This window comes from Mustela nivalis, assembly GCF_964662115.1.
Source record: "Mustela nivalis genome assembly, chromosome: 15".
Classification (NCBI taxonomy): domain Eukaryota; kingdom Metazoa; phylum Chordata; class Mammalia; order Carnivora; family Mustelidae; genus Mustela; species Mustela nivalis.
Genome location: NC_139034.1, coordinates 79545964 through 79558948, shown reverse-complemented (window position 1 = coordinate 79558948; position 12985 = coordinate 79545964). Strand labels below are relative to the sequence as shown.

General features: G+C 42.1%; 1 protein-coding gene across 2 annotated transcripts in view; it reads left to right on the top strand.

Annotated features, from left to right (window-relative positions):
* The window catches only part of NALCN (sodium leak channel, non-selective), a 303888-nt gene that overhangs the window by 48431 nt on the left and 242472 nt on the right, over positions 1–12985 (top strand). For both annotated transcript variants that reach the window (XM_082701489.1, XM_082701488.1), the window contains exon 7: positions 6957–7111. In XM_082701489.1, the coding sequence (XP_082557615.1) occupies positions 6957–7111 (155 nt within the window). The remainder of the gene's footprint in view (positions 1–6956; positions 7112–12985) is intronic.

Sequence of the window (12985 nt, the reverse complement as noted above, 5' to 3'; positions counted from 1 at the left end):
ACAAGTGCTTGTTTACAAGCCCTGAGAGGAAGCTGTGAACAAGCTGCACCCTATGAATGAAGGGGTAAAAAAGTTGTTCTCTTTCTGTCCCTGCAACTTCTTATTCTCTCTCCTTGCACACACAGGCTCTGGCATTTCCACTTTCCAGAATGCCCAGGGCAGGGGGTTAGGAGGGCGGCACATGTATCTGCCCTAAATCTTGTGTCTGTTGATCCTTCAGTGGTCACATGACCCCATTGGGAGACTTTCCCAGTGGTCACCATCCACCACCTACAGGTGCTCCTGTAATGCTGGGAGCTGATATCTGCCTTTAAAAGCATTCATCATGCTCTACTGTGGTCATTCCTTTTCTAGGTGATAAAGCCTCTGATCTGGAAATATCTTCTTAGTCATCTCCATTCCTAGCATGTTGTGTGGCATAGAATAGACCTTTCAAATTTAATCATTTTGGATGAACAGATGGCCAAATGAAATAAAGTGACCACACCAAGAATATGGGGAAAATAATTGCTGAAAAGGGGCTATGTAACGATAAGCATAGTTATGTCCATAAGCTGACAGTCGTTACAGAGGGCCAGCACTAAACGTGTTGCAGCAAGCAGTGACAGCAGTTTGATATCAGTAGAGAGAGATGACAGAGCAATGTGAATAGAGCAATGTGAACACAACATCTTGAGCTGTTGCGTTTGGCATGAGTGAGTCCTGTGGAGAGATGAGAACAGAACACAATGGGCGCATGGTTCGCTCGATTGTTATTACCTTTCTTTTAAAAACGTGAAAGTGTAATGAGGTCATTGTGTGGATTGTTTTTTAGTAATAGCTGAAAAGGTTCTCATTTTACAGAGAAGGAAACTGAGGCTCAGATGGCCAAATTGAATTGCCCAAGGTAATTAAGTTGGTTAATCACTGAACTGAGATGATAATCCTTGTGCTCCCTTATATGGTTCAATCAGTGCTCTCTACTATGTCTACTATCAGGAGTAATGATTAACTAAAACTGTACAACCCTTAAGTGCTGAGGTATTTTTTGGGGGTAGTTATAAACAATATTAGCAACAAGTTGAGGACACAATTTCTTAGATCTCAGACCCTTACATAATGTTATTTGTAAAAATGATACAAATAACAAAATGTTATTTGTAAAAATGATATTTATTAAGAAATAAAGGCAGCTGGGTCAGTTAAGCTCAGTCATTTAAGCATCCAACTCTTGATTTTGCCTCAGGTCATGATCTCAGGGTCATGAGATCAAGCCCCGAGTCAGGCTCCACACTCAGCTGGGAGCCTGCTTAAGATTCTCTCTACCCTCTGCCCCCTCCACCTTCCCTCTGTCTCTCAAAACAAAACAAACAAAAAAGTCATATGTCAGGCAGATAATTAATGTCTTTTGAAAAATAATTAACTGCTCCAAGGGATTCCAGTATTCATTTTGAAACATGGAAACTACTAAAGCCAAAATTTAAAAAATGGAAAATCCATGCCAATTTTTATACCACACTTAGAAGTCCCATAAAAACAATAGGATCCAATCGTTGAAGAAGTTCTTGTGTAGTTACTTTATAAGCAAACAAATAAACAAACACATAGATAAATTTGCCATAGATTTAAATAATGGTGGGAAAACACATACACATTCCCTCAGTCAGCCAAAAAGTAGTTATGATGACCTCTACTATGTATTAGTCAAGGTTCTTCAGAGAAACAGGACCAATAAGATGTGTACATAGAAAGCAATGAGATTCATTTTATTTATTTACTTATTTATTTATTTTTATTTTTTTAAGATTTTATTTATTTATTTGAGAGAGAGAATCTCCAGCAGACTTGCTATGGGGTTTGATCTCAGGACTCCAAAATCGTGACCTGATCCAAAACCAAGAGTGCAACACTCAACTGAATGAGCCACCAAGCACCCCAGTGGGATTCATTTTAAAGAATCAGCTTGTGTGGGGCACCTGGGTGACTCAGTGGGTTAAAGCCTCTGCCTTCGGCTTGGGTCATGATCCCAGGGTCCTGGGCTCGCTGCTTGGCCGGGAGCCTGCTTCCCCCTCTTTCTATCTGCCTGCCTCTCTGCCTGCTTGTGATCTCTGTCTGTCAAGTAAATAAATAAAATCTTTAAAAAAAAAAGAATCAGCTCATGAGATTGTGGGGACTAGCAAGACCCAACTCTTCAGAGCAGGCCAGCAAGCTGGAAATTATGGAATGGGCTTGTTGCAGTCTTGAATCTAAAGGTAGTTTGGAGCCAGGATTCTTTTCAGAAGACTTCAGTACCTTCTTTGAAGGCCTTCAGTAGATTAGATGAGGCCCGCTCATCTTATGTAGAATAATCTGCTGTACTCAAAATCTACTGATTTAAATGTTTATCATATCTAAAAAAATACCTTCATAGCAACATTTACTTGGTGTTTGACCAAACAACCGGGCACCATAATCTAGCCTAATTCACTCATAAATTTAACCATCACAGACTGTGTGTCAGGGACTATATGGAATTGGACGCTTTGCTGGGGAATGAATAGTAGAGTTTGGAAGACACCCAGTGAACAGCTGACCATTCAAACATGAATTTCACACTTCCCAAGAGCCCAAAATATCAAGTGTGGGTACTTTGAGAAATTACAGCAGAGATGTCTAATCCAGTCTGAGGGACTTGGAGTGGCTCCCTAAGAAGGTGACATTGAGGCTGGGGGCCCCAAAAGCTGAAAGATGGGTTAACCAAACAAAGATGAGAGGAGAGATTCCCAAGCAGAGGAAAAATTCCAGAGGTAGAAGGAGCATACCAAGAGCTGGGGAAGCCCACCGTGGTTGGACAGCAGGACACTTGAAAGGGGAGGAGCCAAATCCTTCAGGATTTTATGGATGAGATTTGCCACAGACAGACCTCAGTTAAGACAGGTTATGAAAATTCTGTCTTAATGCTCTGTGGCTAGTAGGTCAGAAGGGCTAAGAGTGGCTGCAGGATGACCTGTCAGGGGACTAGAGAGTGGTGCAGGAGGAGATAGACATGGTGAGAGCTGAATGAGCTCAAAAGATATTTTGGAGGATATTAAGGGACACATGATGATGAGTTATGGAAGTTGGGGCAGAAGTAGGTGTCAAGGAGATTCCTCAATCTCAAACTTGCTCAGTACTTTGGATGAAGGTCTCATGGTGCTGCTTGTTACGAAGAACTGTTGGTGATGGAGTCCATGTTCAGTAAGGAGTATAGACTTGGAGACACTTGAGGTGTAGCCAGGTGGAGACATCTAATAGGTAGGTAGACACATACCACTGAGACTCCAAAAGACACCTAGGGTGAGAGAGAACTGAAACTATGGAAATGGATTTGTCTGCATAGGGAGAGAGATAGCATGAGAAGAGAGAGGAGGCTAAGAACCAAGCTCAGAGCAACTCGGGCCCGAGGGCCAGTTACAGGAGGAGGAGATGGAAAAGGAGAATGACCTGAGAAGCGGGGATGAAACCAGCATCTTCCAAGTCAGCAACACTGCCTCTCTCTCTCCTAACCACAACTTGGAAAGGTTTTCTGTTTTTAAGGACTTGTGTGATTAGGTTGGGCCCACCCAGAAACCAGGATAATCCCTCAAGACTTTTAGCCTTGCTCACATCTATAACCTTAATTGCACTTGCCACGTAACATAACACATCCAAGTGTTCCAGCGAATAGGACGTGGCCATCTTTAGGGGGCTATTATCCTGCCTAGCACTAAAGCAGCTATGTGGAATGCTTCTCAGAAGTTGCAGAAGATAAAAACTGAAAACGGTCCAGTTGGATGGGGCACATGGAAATAAACTAGAGCAAGTTCAGTGGGTTGGAGATCATGAAAATGGGCTAAAAATTCCATCAGAGGGATTAAAACGTAGATAATTTTTTTTCAAGAAATCCAACTGTGAGTAAGGAATGCAGGTCTTGAAACCCACTTAAGCATGAGTGAATATTTATTAGGACTGGAAGAATCATTGTCTATTTTTAGAGTTTGGCTGATGGTAGCAAGAGTTCTACCCTCCCTAATTCCAGAGAGCCTCTTGTTCTATCATGAATATCTGAGGGAAATAATTAACATTAACAAATAAAAATAAAACCTAGAAGATATTTGTTAACTGTGACAATGAAACTAAGATAAATAACCAATAGACATTCTAAAACTCTTGATGTTTATTTCCACTTCTAAACCACATCATGTGGTTTTAGATACATGAGTTCCAAGGCAACTAATCATCTAATAAATGTGTCTTTAACAAGCATTTGCTAATAGCTTGATGTTGGCAAAAATATTATGTTTCAAATCTGCTGCCTCTGAAGCCAAAAGATTTCAACATAATATCTGTACTGATGAGAGTTGTGCCTAAAATGAGAATCAGTGTTAATATGAAAAAAAAGTAGAATAAAAAAGGAAAAAAACCACTCTAATAGTTACCAACCAGTGAAATCATAATAGTTAACAATTACTGAGTGATTGACTAATTCTAGTGCTATTCTGGGACTAGTAGTCTGGCTCATTTAGTCCTTATGACACTCCTACAAGTAGGTAAAGTCTATCCCCATTTTAGAGGTGTGGAAACTGAGGCACACACACCAGGACTTGGGTTCCAATCTAAGCAGTGGACAAATGTCGAGATACCAGCAGCAATCAGGAACACCTGACACTTACGGTCTGCCATGCACCCTGTTGAAAGTACCTTACAGACCTAAGTCATTACAGGTTTGCCAGAGTCCTGGGAGAGAGGCATTTCCCTGCCATCGCCTGAGGAGGAAACTGAGGCACAGATAGGGGAGGTCACACATGCAGTAAAGGCTAAGCTAGAAGTCACATCCAGCAGACTCCCTCCGGAGTCCAGTTTCCTACCCAAATTGCTGAAAGATGATGTTTTTTGAACTTTGTCATGGAGATTGTGCTTTCTTAAACATTGCTGCTGTTGTCTTCTTAAAGTCCTAGAAATTAAAAAAAATGCTAATTTTGATGGGCTTCCCTCTCTGAAGTTCACCTTCACCTTCCTTAAGTTAAGACTTGGGTGATTTATGAAGTTTCTTTCAGCTGCGTAATCACGTACAAAGCGCCGTTGGTATCATGCGCCTGAGTTCCTTCTGTTCTTCTGACAAGTCTTTATTGTTGTGTTTTCACATGTGTTTTGACTGTATGCTGCATTTTATGATTGTAATGATTACTAATTATTTATAATGAGCATTTATTGAGCATTATTGTTATTACTGAACCTCTCTTTAACAAGCTGGGTGCCAGGCTGAGGGCACCCCCTGGTTTCCTTTCCCTCACCTTCACACAGGCTTTGCTCCTGAGTCAGGTTGCTCTCCCTAGCTGACCGATAAAGAAACTGAGCTTAGAAACATTTAGAAACTGTGTTCAGTCACACCGCGCAAAATCGGCAGGGCATGAACTCAAACCCAGCACAGCTTCCCCTGAAACCCTTACCACTTTGCCCGAAAGTGTGGATTCCACATCAGAAATTCGGATGAGACCTCAGCAAGGATGAATATTTGGCCTACATATAACAAGGCGAAATGAGGAGAAATACATTCTATGTCCGTCGAAAACCATCTCTCTCCGACATAACCAGGTGGTAATGTCCACAGTGAGACCTTTCCCCTGGCGTTTTGCATGTGGGATCCAAAGGAGCAGCTTAGCATGGGACTAGAGGGAACAATTCTTTAAATACTTCTTGCCTGAAGCCAGTAGACTGATTATTTCCTTGCAGCTAACGGAACCCTGAAGGAAAACACTTGAGGTGTCTGAAATGCAGGTGAGGCTTCTAGGGCTTTGTTTATGGCGTAGACAGACCTGAGTGAGCTGTCACCAGACCTGAGGTGTGTGTGTGTCAGCCCGTAAATGTGTGTGTGCTTGGTTGCCTCAAGCAGGTGAGGGATCTCAGGAAATTGGGGGTCAGACTCTAGACCTAGACCTAGACTCTCTCTTTCTAGAGAAAGCATATTATGTGTAGGGAAGAAAGCAATCAGTTGAACAGAAGAGGGTATTAAAGAAGAAACGGGATCCAACATGTCTGCCTCATTTTGGCTGTAATCTGAGGGACGGAGACTGTCCTGAGGATGGTCCCCAACGTAGGAAATGCCTACGTTGAAGTAGTAGGAAATGAGTTGTAATAGAATCATGGATTTAGAAGGCTTGTGAAATCGTCTAGCCTCAACTTTGGCCACCACACAAGCTGTGTGAATTCCCTCAGATAGCAGCTTTCCGGGGCCCATTTTAAAGGTCAGCCCAGAATGAGATTCCGCAGTCACCATTCCAGTGATGACCTGTACTCGCTCCCAAGAGAGCCATTACTTATCTAAATCCTTGTACATCAATTTAATCTCCACTTACCCTCCACAATGATGAAACAGGGATACATCACCGTCCACCTAAACGACGCTCATGTTCCTAGAGCTGTCACCAAGTCACCCCATAATCTCTTTTTTTTTCCCAATGCCATCCCTTTGGTTTCTTCAGTCTCGTCTGGTTTTGTCTGGTTTCATTTCTCAGTTGCACATCTGCCAACACAGAAGGCCAAGTGTCCTTTATGAGACTCATAGTAGTTGTACCATATGGAAAATGCCTGTCATCATTTCCTATTGCTTAGAAGTGGGAAAGTCGAATTTGTGCCCCCAGTTAGGTTAAGCATTTTGTGAGTAACAAGGAAGCCCCAAGCACATTAACATTCCTTACAAATCTACAGGAAAATTCCTTCCTCTGCTTATCTGGGTCTTGGTCTTTAATGACAAAAACAATGATAGTAATGGTGTTCTCACAAAGCACTACTGTGAGGATGCATCAGGTAACATTCGAGAATGTTTACTGTCGTCAATGCTATGAACACCCTCCAGGAAGCATGAATTTGACCTCTGTGTCCATACTGGGCAGCTATTAGTGAAGGCTGATTACTTTATTCATTTTAATCAACATCTACAAGGGTCAAAATCGGCTAACCTCTTTGTAATTTGTTCACAGAAACGTAACCTGGAATAGCTTAGCTATCCCAGATACGCACTGCTCACCAGAGCTGGAGGAAGGCTACCAGTGCCCCCCAGGATTTAAATGCATGGATCTGGAAGACCTGGGACTTAGCAGGCAAGAGCTGGGCTACAGTGGCTTTAATGAGATAGGTCTGTCTTACCGCTAAAACACATTTTCAGTTTCTATTTTACAATGTTTATGAAATGGAAAGAATACTTGTGTGGTTGATATTTTCTGTTACAATTGCCTGTACAGCATTTAAGAAGCACAGTGGCAGATTTTAAGCTTCTGCCTGGACTGTGATACCGTCTGCCCCACAGTCTGTAAACTACAGTCTGCTCGGATGGGTATTCCACAGGGTGTATAGAAAGTGACATATCCCTGATTTGAGACTATTTTGATTCCTAATTAGAGCACTTAAAAATATGTTGTTGAGCCAGGTTCAGGGCTTGTTGACTTAAAAATAAGCAAGGCTTGGTTTCTTTCCGCATGTACCTGTACTCCAGTAGGCAAGGTAAGTCTTATGTCTCCGAGATAGTAGCCATTAATGAGTGCATGAGAGCTGGAAAGTAATCCTGAAACAGAAGACCACTAAGGAGATACTTACTGAATATCCATCAACAGTGTAATAAATGTGTGGGAAGTGTTTGTACACGAATACGATGTTCTCGCAAATGTATACATTTATCTGTGGCTTGTCCTATGAAGTCCTGAAATGTGCCATTATATACAGTAATGGAAGCTCTTAGCATCTGCCACTTACTTGGTATCATTGCATTTATTATAATTCTGTGCAAGTTGTACAAATTTCATTACTGAATCAAAGAAAAAAGAAACGCCCATTATTTTATGCTTTGAGAATCTGCCTTAGCCACCCATAGACTGGGTGGTATACATCATGTAAATTCATCTCACACCAGTCTGGAGCCGGGAAGTCCAAGATCAGGGTGGCAGCACGGTTGGTTCTGGTGAGGCCCCTTGCCTTGGCTTGCACGTGGCTGTCTTCTCTCCATGTTCTTACGTGGGGGTGGGGGTGGGGTGGGGCGAGAGAGTGAGAAAGTGTGTGGGAGACAGGGATGGAGGCAGGAAGAGGGAGAGGGAGAAAACTCTCTGAACTTCTCTTGTAAGGAAAATAATCCCATGGTGAGAGAGCACCCTCCTGACATCATCTAGATTGAATCAACCTTCTAAAGGCCCCATCTCCTAATACCATCGAATTGGGGGTTTTGACTTCAACATATGCAGTTGGGGTTGGGAGAGTACAAACATTCAGGCCATAACAGGGTTGTTATCAGAATCATTTGGAAAAAAGAAAACAAAAACCAATTCTTCCTTAAAGTTTCAAGGCCCAGGTGCGTTTAAGAGCATTTAGACACTCACAGGGTCTTAGAGAAAAGTCTCAGTGTATAGCAAGGTGGTGGTTATGCTCCTTTGGAAGTCAAATCTATTCGGTGACTTTTGGTGTGGCTTCATATCTCAGTGGGCAGCTGTACAATGGGGGGTTTCATGGCCAGGGAAGAAAGCATGAGTTCCTTTCAAGCCTGAAGGCAACTGCTGAACCTAGCCAGTTGATCTTTGCACATCAGAAATGGTGCCTGATAAATCCTCCTGTAGTCATATCAACTCTCAGACAGACTGCAGGATGGGGCCAAAGAACTCTGGGCCAAATACTGGAATTTCAGAGAGAATATGTGAAGGTCTTGCACCGATGGAGAAATACTTTTTGGATATATGAACTAAACCACAAGGCTACAGCCTCTGGATAGAAAAGAATACTGAACTAGGCCTGAAAAACAAAATAGTTGGTATTTAAAAAATGAGTTTTGCAAATAACATTCCAAAATTTTTATTCTTCTATTTTAATATGCCTTCAGAGGCGGATTTCCAGCACTGAATTTAGATGGATAATCTTTCATCCTTTAACCAATGACACAATGTCGAAAAGTCAAAAAATTCAGAAGCCAGCAGAGGTAGAAGCATTTCAGTTTGCTACTCTCTTAAACTTACCAGGCTTTGGAATCAATCTTACATCCTTCCTCTCGGCTCCTCAGAGCAGAGGACTTTTATGCATTATTCCAATGACTTTCAGGGATGAGCAGGAAATCACAGTTATGGTATGGGAGATGGGATATATAGGTTCGGTAAACTGGTGGAACAAGCTGCAGGAATTCAAGCAGCTGGGGCACAGGTAGAGTGCATGGCTTCTTGGAACCTGCAGCTCCCCCTTTCCCTGAAAGGGGGCTCACTGGGTGTACCCATGTCTTGTATGGAGGGTAGCCAGCATTCAGTAGTGAGGCTGTCCTTGCACAAAAGCCTCCAGTCCTTTCAAATCATATTGCTAAATCAAGCCATTTCCTGAACATTTTGAATGCAGCAATTGTGCCTGATCTCAAAATGCAGCATTATATTCAAGCTGATTCAGCTTTCTCCACTGTGACTTCCAGTGACTAACCAATGGACGGTACTCTCTTCAAGGGAGGGAGTTTCCTCATAGAGTGTGTTGGCTTGAGAAGACTGACTCAAGTAGAGAACTGCCCTTGGGGCCCCAGGCCCCTACTAAGGCAAAATCTTACTGTTTATTTGCACATTTATCTCCCAAGGATTTAAGCTCCTTGAAAACAGGAAGTACATTTTTTCATCTCCGTTGTCTTCAGGGCCTGGCGCAATGCTGGCCTCTGTAAATATTTACTAATGGACTGAACAAAGTATATGTCCCTTTGAATCTGACGGTGACCAGTCATGTTTGTGTTGGGATATAGAGCCATAATGGAGAATTAAGTTGTTTTCTTGTTGTTCTTTGCCCCAGTTTTCTGGTTTTTTTGGCACTATTCGCCACTCTTCATGACTTGCCTTTCCAGACAAGCTCGATTTGGTCTGCTTGTTTCTTTTTCTCAAATGATGCCCGAGTTCAATGGTATTGAATGATGAATGGTTACATAATGAATTGTTAACTTTGTACTATAATCAAAAAATTTTTAAATGGTCACTGTGGTTTGGACTGAAATGGTCTGATACTATGCATCTACGTAGATACACAAGTTGGAGTGTTTTAGATGATCTTTAAAGTTTTTATGGAAACAAAACATAACTTTCCCCTCAAAAATGAGGAAAAGAAGTTATTTTCTTAGACACACATGATCATCTCTTTTGGCATGCCGTTGAATTTAAAACAATTAGGTGCCTAATGGTGCATGTAAATTTGACCATTGTATTTCATATGTAAGTAAGCATGATTAATTTAAAAAGAAGCACATTTCCTCTTCTTACTAATCAAATTGTCATACAATACATTGAATTTCAACGCATTTATGAAGTTTCATTTATAAGTAGCTTTATGTCTCATTAAAATTTAAAATTGATGATGTCGAGAAACTCAATTTTTAAAACATATTAAAAGTCAGAGTCATTAAAGTAGAAAAATTACACAGAGCCCCAACTGTAAAATTGCAGAGTAAAGACAACTTCGCATCTCTGAAATCAGCCACCATCAAGGAGACTGAGAAACAGAGATGTAATTTCCATATTCAAGACTCCGAAAAAACCTATCATTAATAGACCACAGATCAGAAGACCGGGTTATCTAACAGATTAGTTCCTGAAAGGGTTCTGGCTCCTGAGGATCTCAGGCAGAGCCAGCAGAATGCTGACATTAAAAATAAAGATTATTCCCAGAGGAGCACAACAGTCCTCTCTTGGAGCCAGGGAATCAGTGTGTGGCTGACCGTGGGAGCTTTCTGGGACTTAAAAGGGTCCCTCAAAGTGAAGCCCTTGTTCCTGCAAGCAGTTGGTAAAGAAATACAGAAGACAGACCCTCTGTCTAGAGGGGCCCCGATGTTGCTGATCCGAGTAGACGTATACAAGGGTCCAACCTGGTTGTCCCTTAGTAGGATCACCTTGGGGAGTTTTTTAAACGCACCAGTCCTCAAGCGCCACTCCCGGCCAGTTAAATGAATACCATGGAGTGATCCCAGGTGTACATGGTTTTTAGAAGCTCAGAGGTGTTCTAATATGCACACACAGTTCTGAGAACCTGGACAGAGGCGGCAGTGGTACACAGGCAAACACACCTACCTTAGGAAAGAATTTTAAAAAACTGCCTTCTCTCCTGCAGTGTTACCTGATGAATACCCAGTCCTCTAAAACTGATTTCAGGGGTGAGTAACAGTCAAAAAGAATGAGGACCGTATCCATAAAAAATGCAATTTTAGGTATGTTTAAAACTAGAAAAAAAAATCCAAGAGATATAGTTTTTAAAACTGTGGGAGAAGACGACCTAAATAAATGGATTTAAGCAGAGTTGTACAGCGGAGGCGTGCTGGGCCCATAAATGGATTTAAAGGGTACCACTGCCTCAGCAGATGAGCAAAGAGCAGTCAGTGCTGAGGCATTCTTACTAAAGTTGCTGGACTTCAGAGCTAAAGAAAGCATCCAATGGGCATCCAGAAAAAAAATGATCAAGTCAGTTCTTTTTCTTTCTTTTCCGAGCAATGCTAAAACAGGAGTAGCCCCTGGAGGAACCCAGGACCCACAGTCCCTTCTAAGAGGAGCCATCAGAGAGGACTGAAACTTTGTCAGAACTCAAGTCTAGGTTACAAGGACACAGGGCTTACGAGGTCCTGAGAGAAAGAACGTGTCCAACTCATTTTGTTTACTGTTGAAGAAGCAAGAACTCAGACAGCTCCTTTTACATCATTCCTTCTTGAAGACACTCGGCCAGTCAAGAAGAATGGGTCATGAACCTAGTCTCTCGTATCTCCTCACTGTAAAATTAAAGCTAATGCAACTCCAGGACTTCCATGGTATAATATAAATGTTCCAGTTTGTAGTTGTGTAGAAGAGACGAGAAGAAAATCAAGGGAGGTAGTGTCATGACGTTAGTGTCCTTATACACAGCAATAAAGAATGTATCATCTTACACAATATGTGCATCACACGATGGAGGTATAGTGCACTTGCACAAGAATGCATTGCAAAGTAAAAAAATTATTTACTTCAGGAAAAATTCAGTACTCAAAATAATGGCCAAGGGGGGTTGGATCACAGTTGTAGTACCTACTGGTGTGGTGACCTGGGAAAAGTAATTAACCTCTTCCAGCCTCCACGTCCTTATCTGTAAGATGGGGTGAAGGATACACCTCTCTTTCAAGGTTGATGTTAGAAGTGACTGAGATGCTGCACTTTGAATACTCAGCACAGAGTGAACACACATGAGCCAGGAATTAGACTGCCCTGGCAGAGCCGAGCACAGTGCTTTCCAGTTAGCCCGGCCATGTCTCATATTATTTCTTTCTCCCTGAAGCAGTTTGCTACTCAGATTGTTCCAGATCTTACAGCAAAGGGTGGCAGGAGAGGGGACGGGGACAAGGGGTCCTTCTCCTTGCATTCTGTTCCTTTTAATGGATATCCCACAATTTGTCTCACTCTACTCGAGGTACCGAATTCCAGAGGGCCAATTTTTGGTGGCATTTGGTCTTCATTATCAATTATTCTTCTCTTGTTATCCTCAGAAGTATATTTCCCTGTGTGCTTTCTCTTTCTCATTAGAATCTTACACATATTTCGCCCATGCCGTTGAATTTTCTACAGTGTCATTAAGCCTTGTGTCTATAGTTTTATTTATCCCTGTACATTTGAGTTTGTGACCCTGGATTGAGCCTCTCCCAGTCTTTTAGCAGATTGCCAACAGGCTCTTCTTCCATAGACTTTAGAAAAGCGTCCCTAGGCTCATTGAGCAAAAGCCACTGCCATGCTATGTCCTGCACCATCCCGGCACTCAGTGGTTGACTTTCTGTCCTCCCATAAGCCTCTGTGCCAAACAGTGATGGAATCACCGGTTGTTTTCTGTCTCTCTCTTCCATTTAAATACCTTTCCATTGTTATTTCTGCATACTTTTCCTGCAGCTCATCCTCAAGGACCCTCAGCTAATACATCCTCCCTAGGACATTAACCTAGGAACTTGGGACGTCACATTCTCCCCACATTCCAAACCTACAGAGGAATATGCATTATTGGAGGACAGATC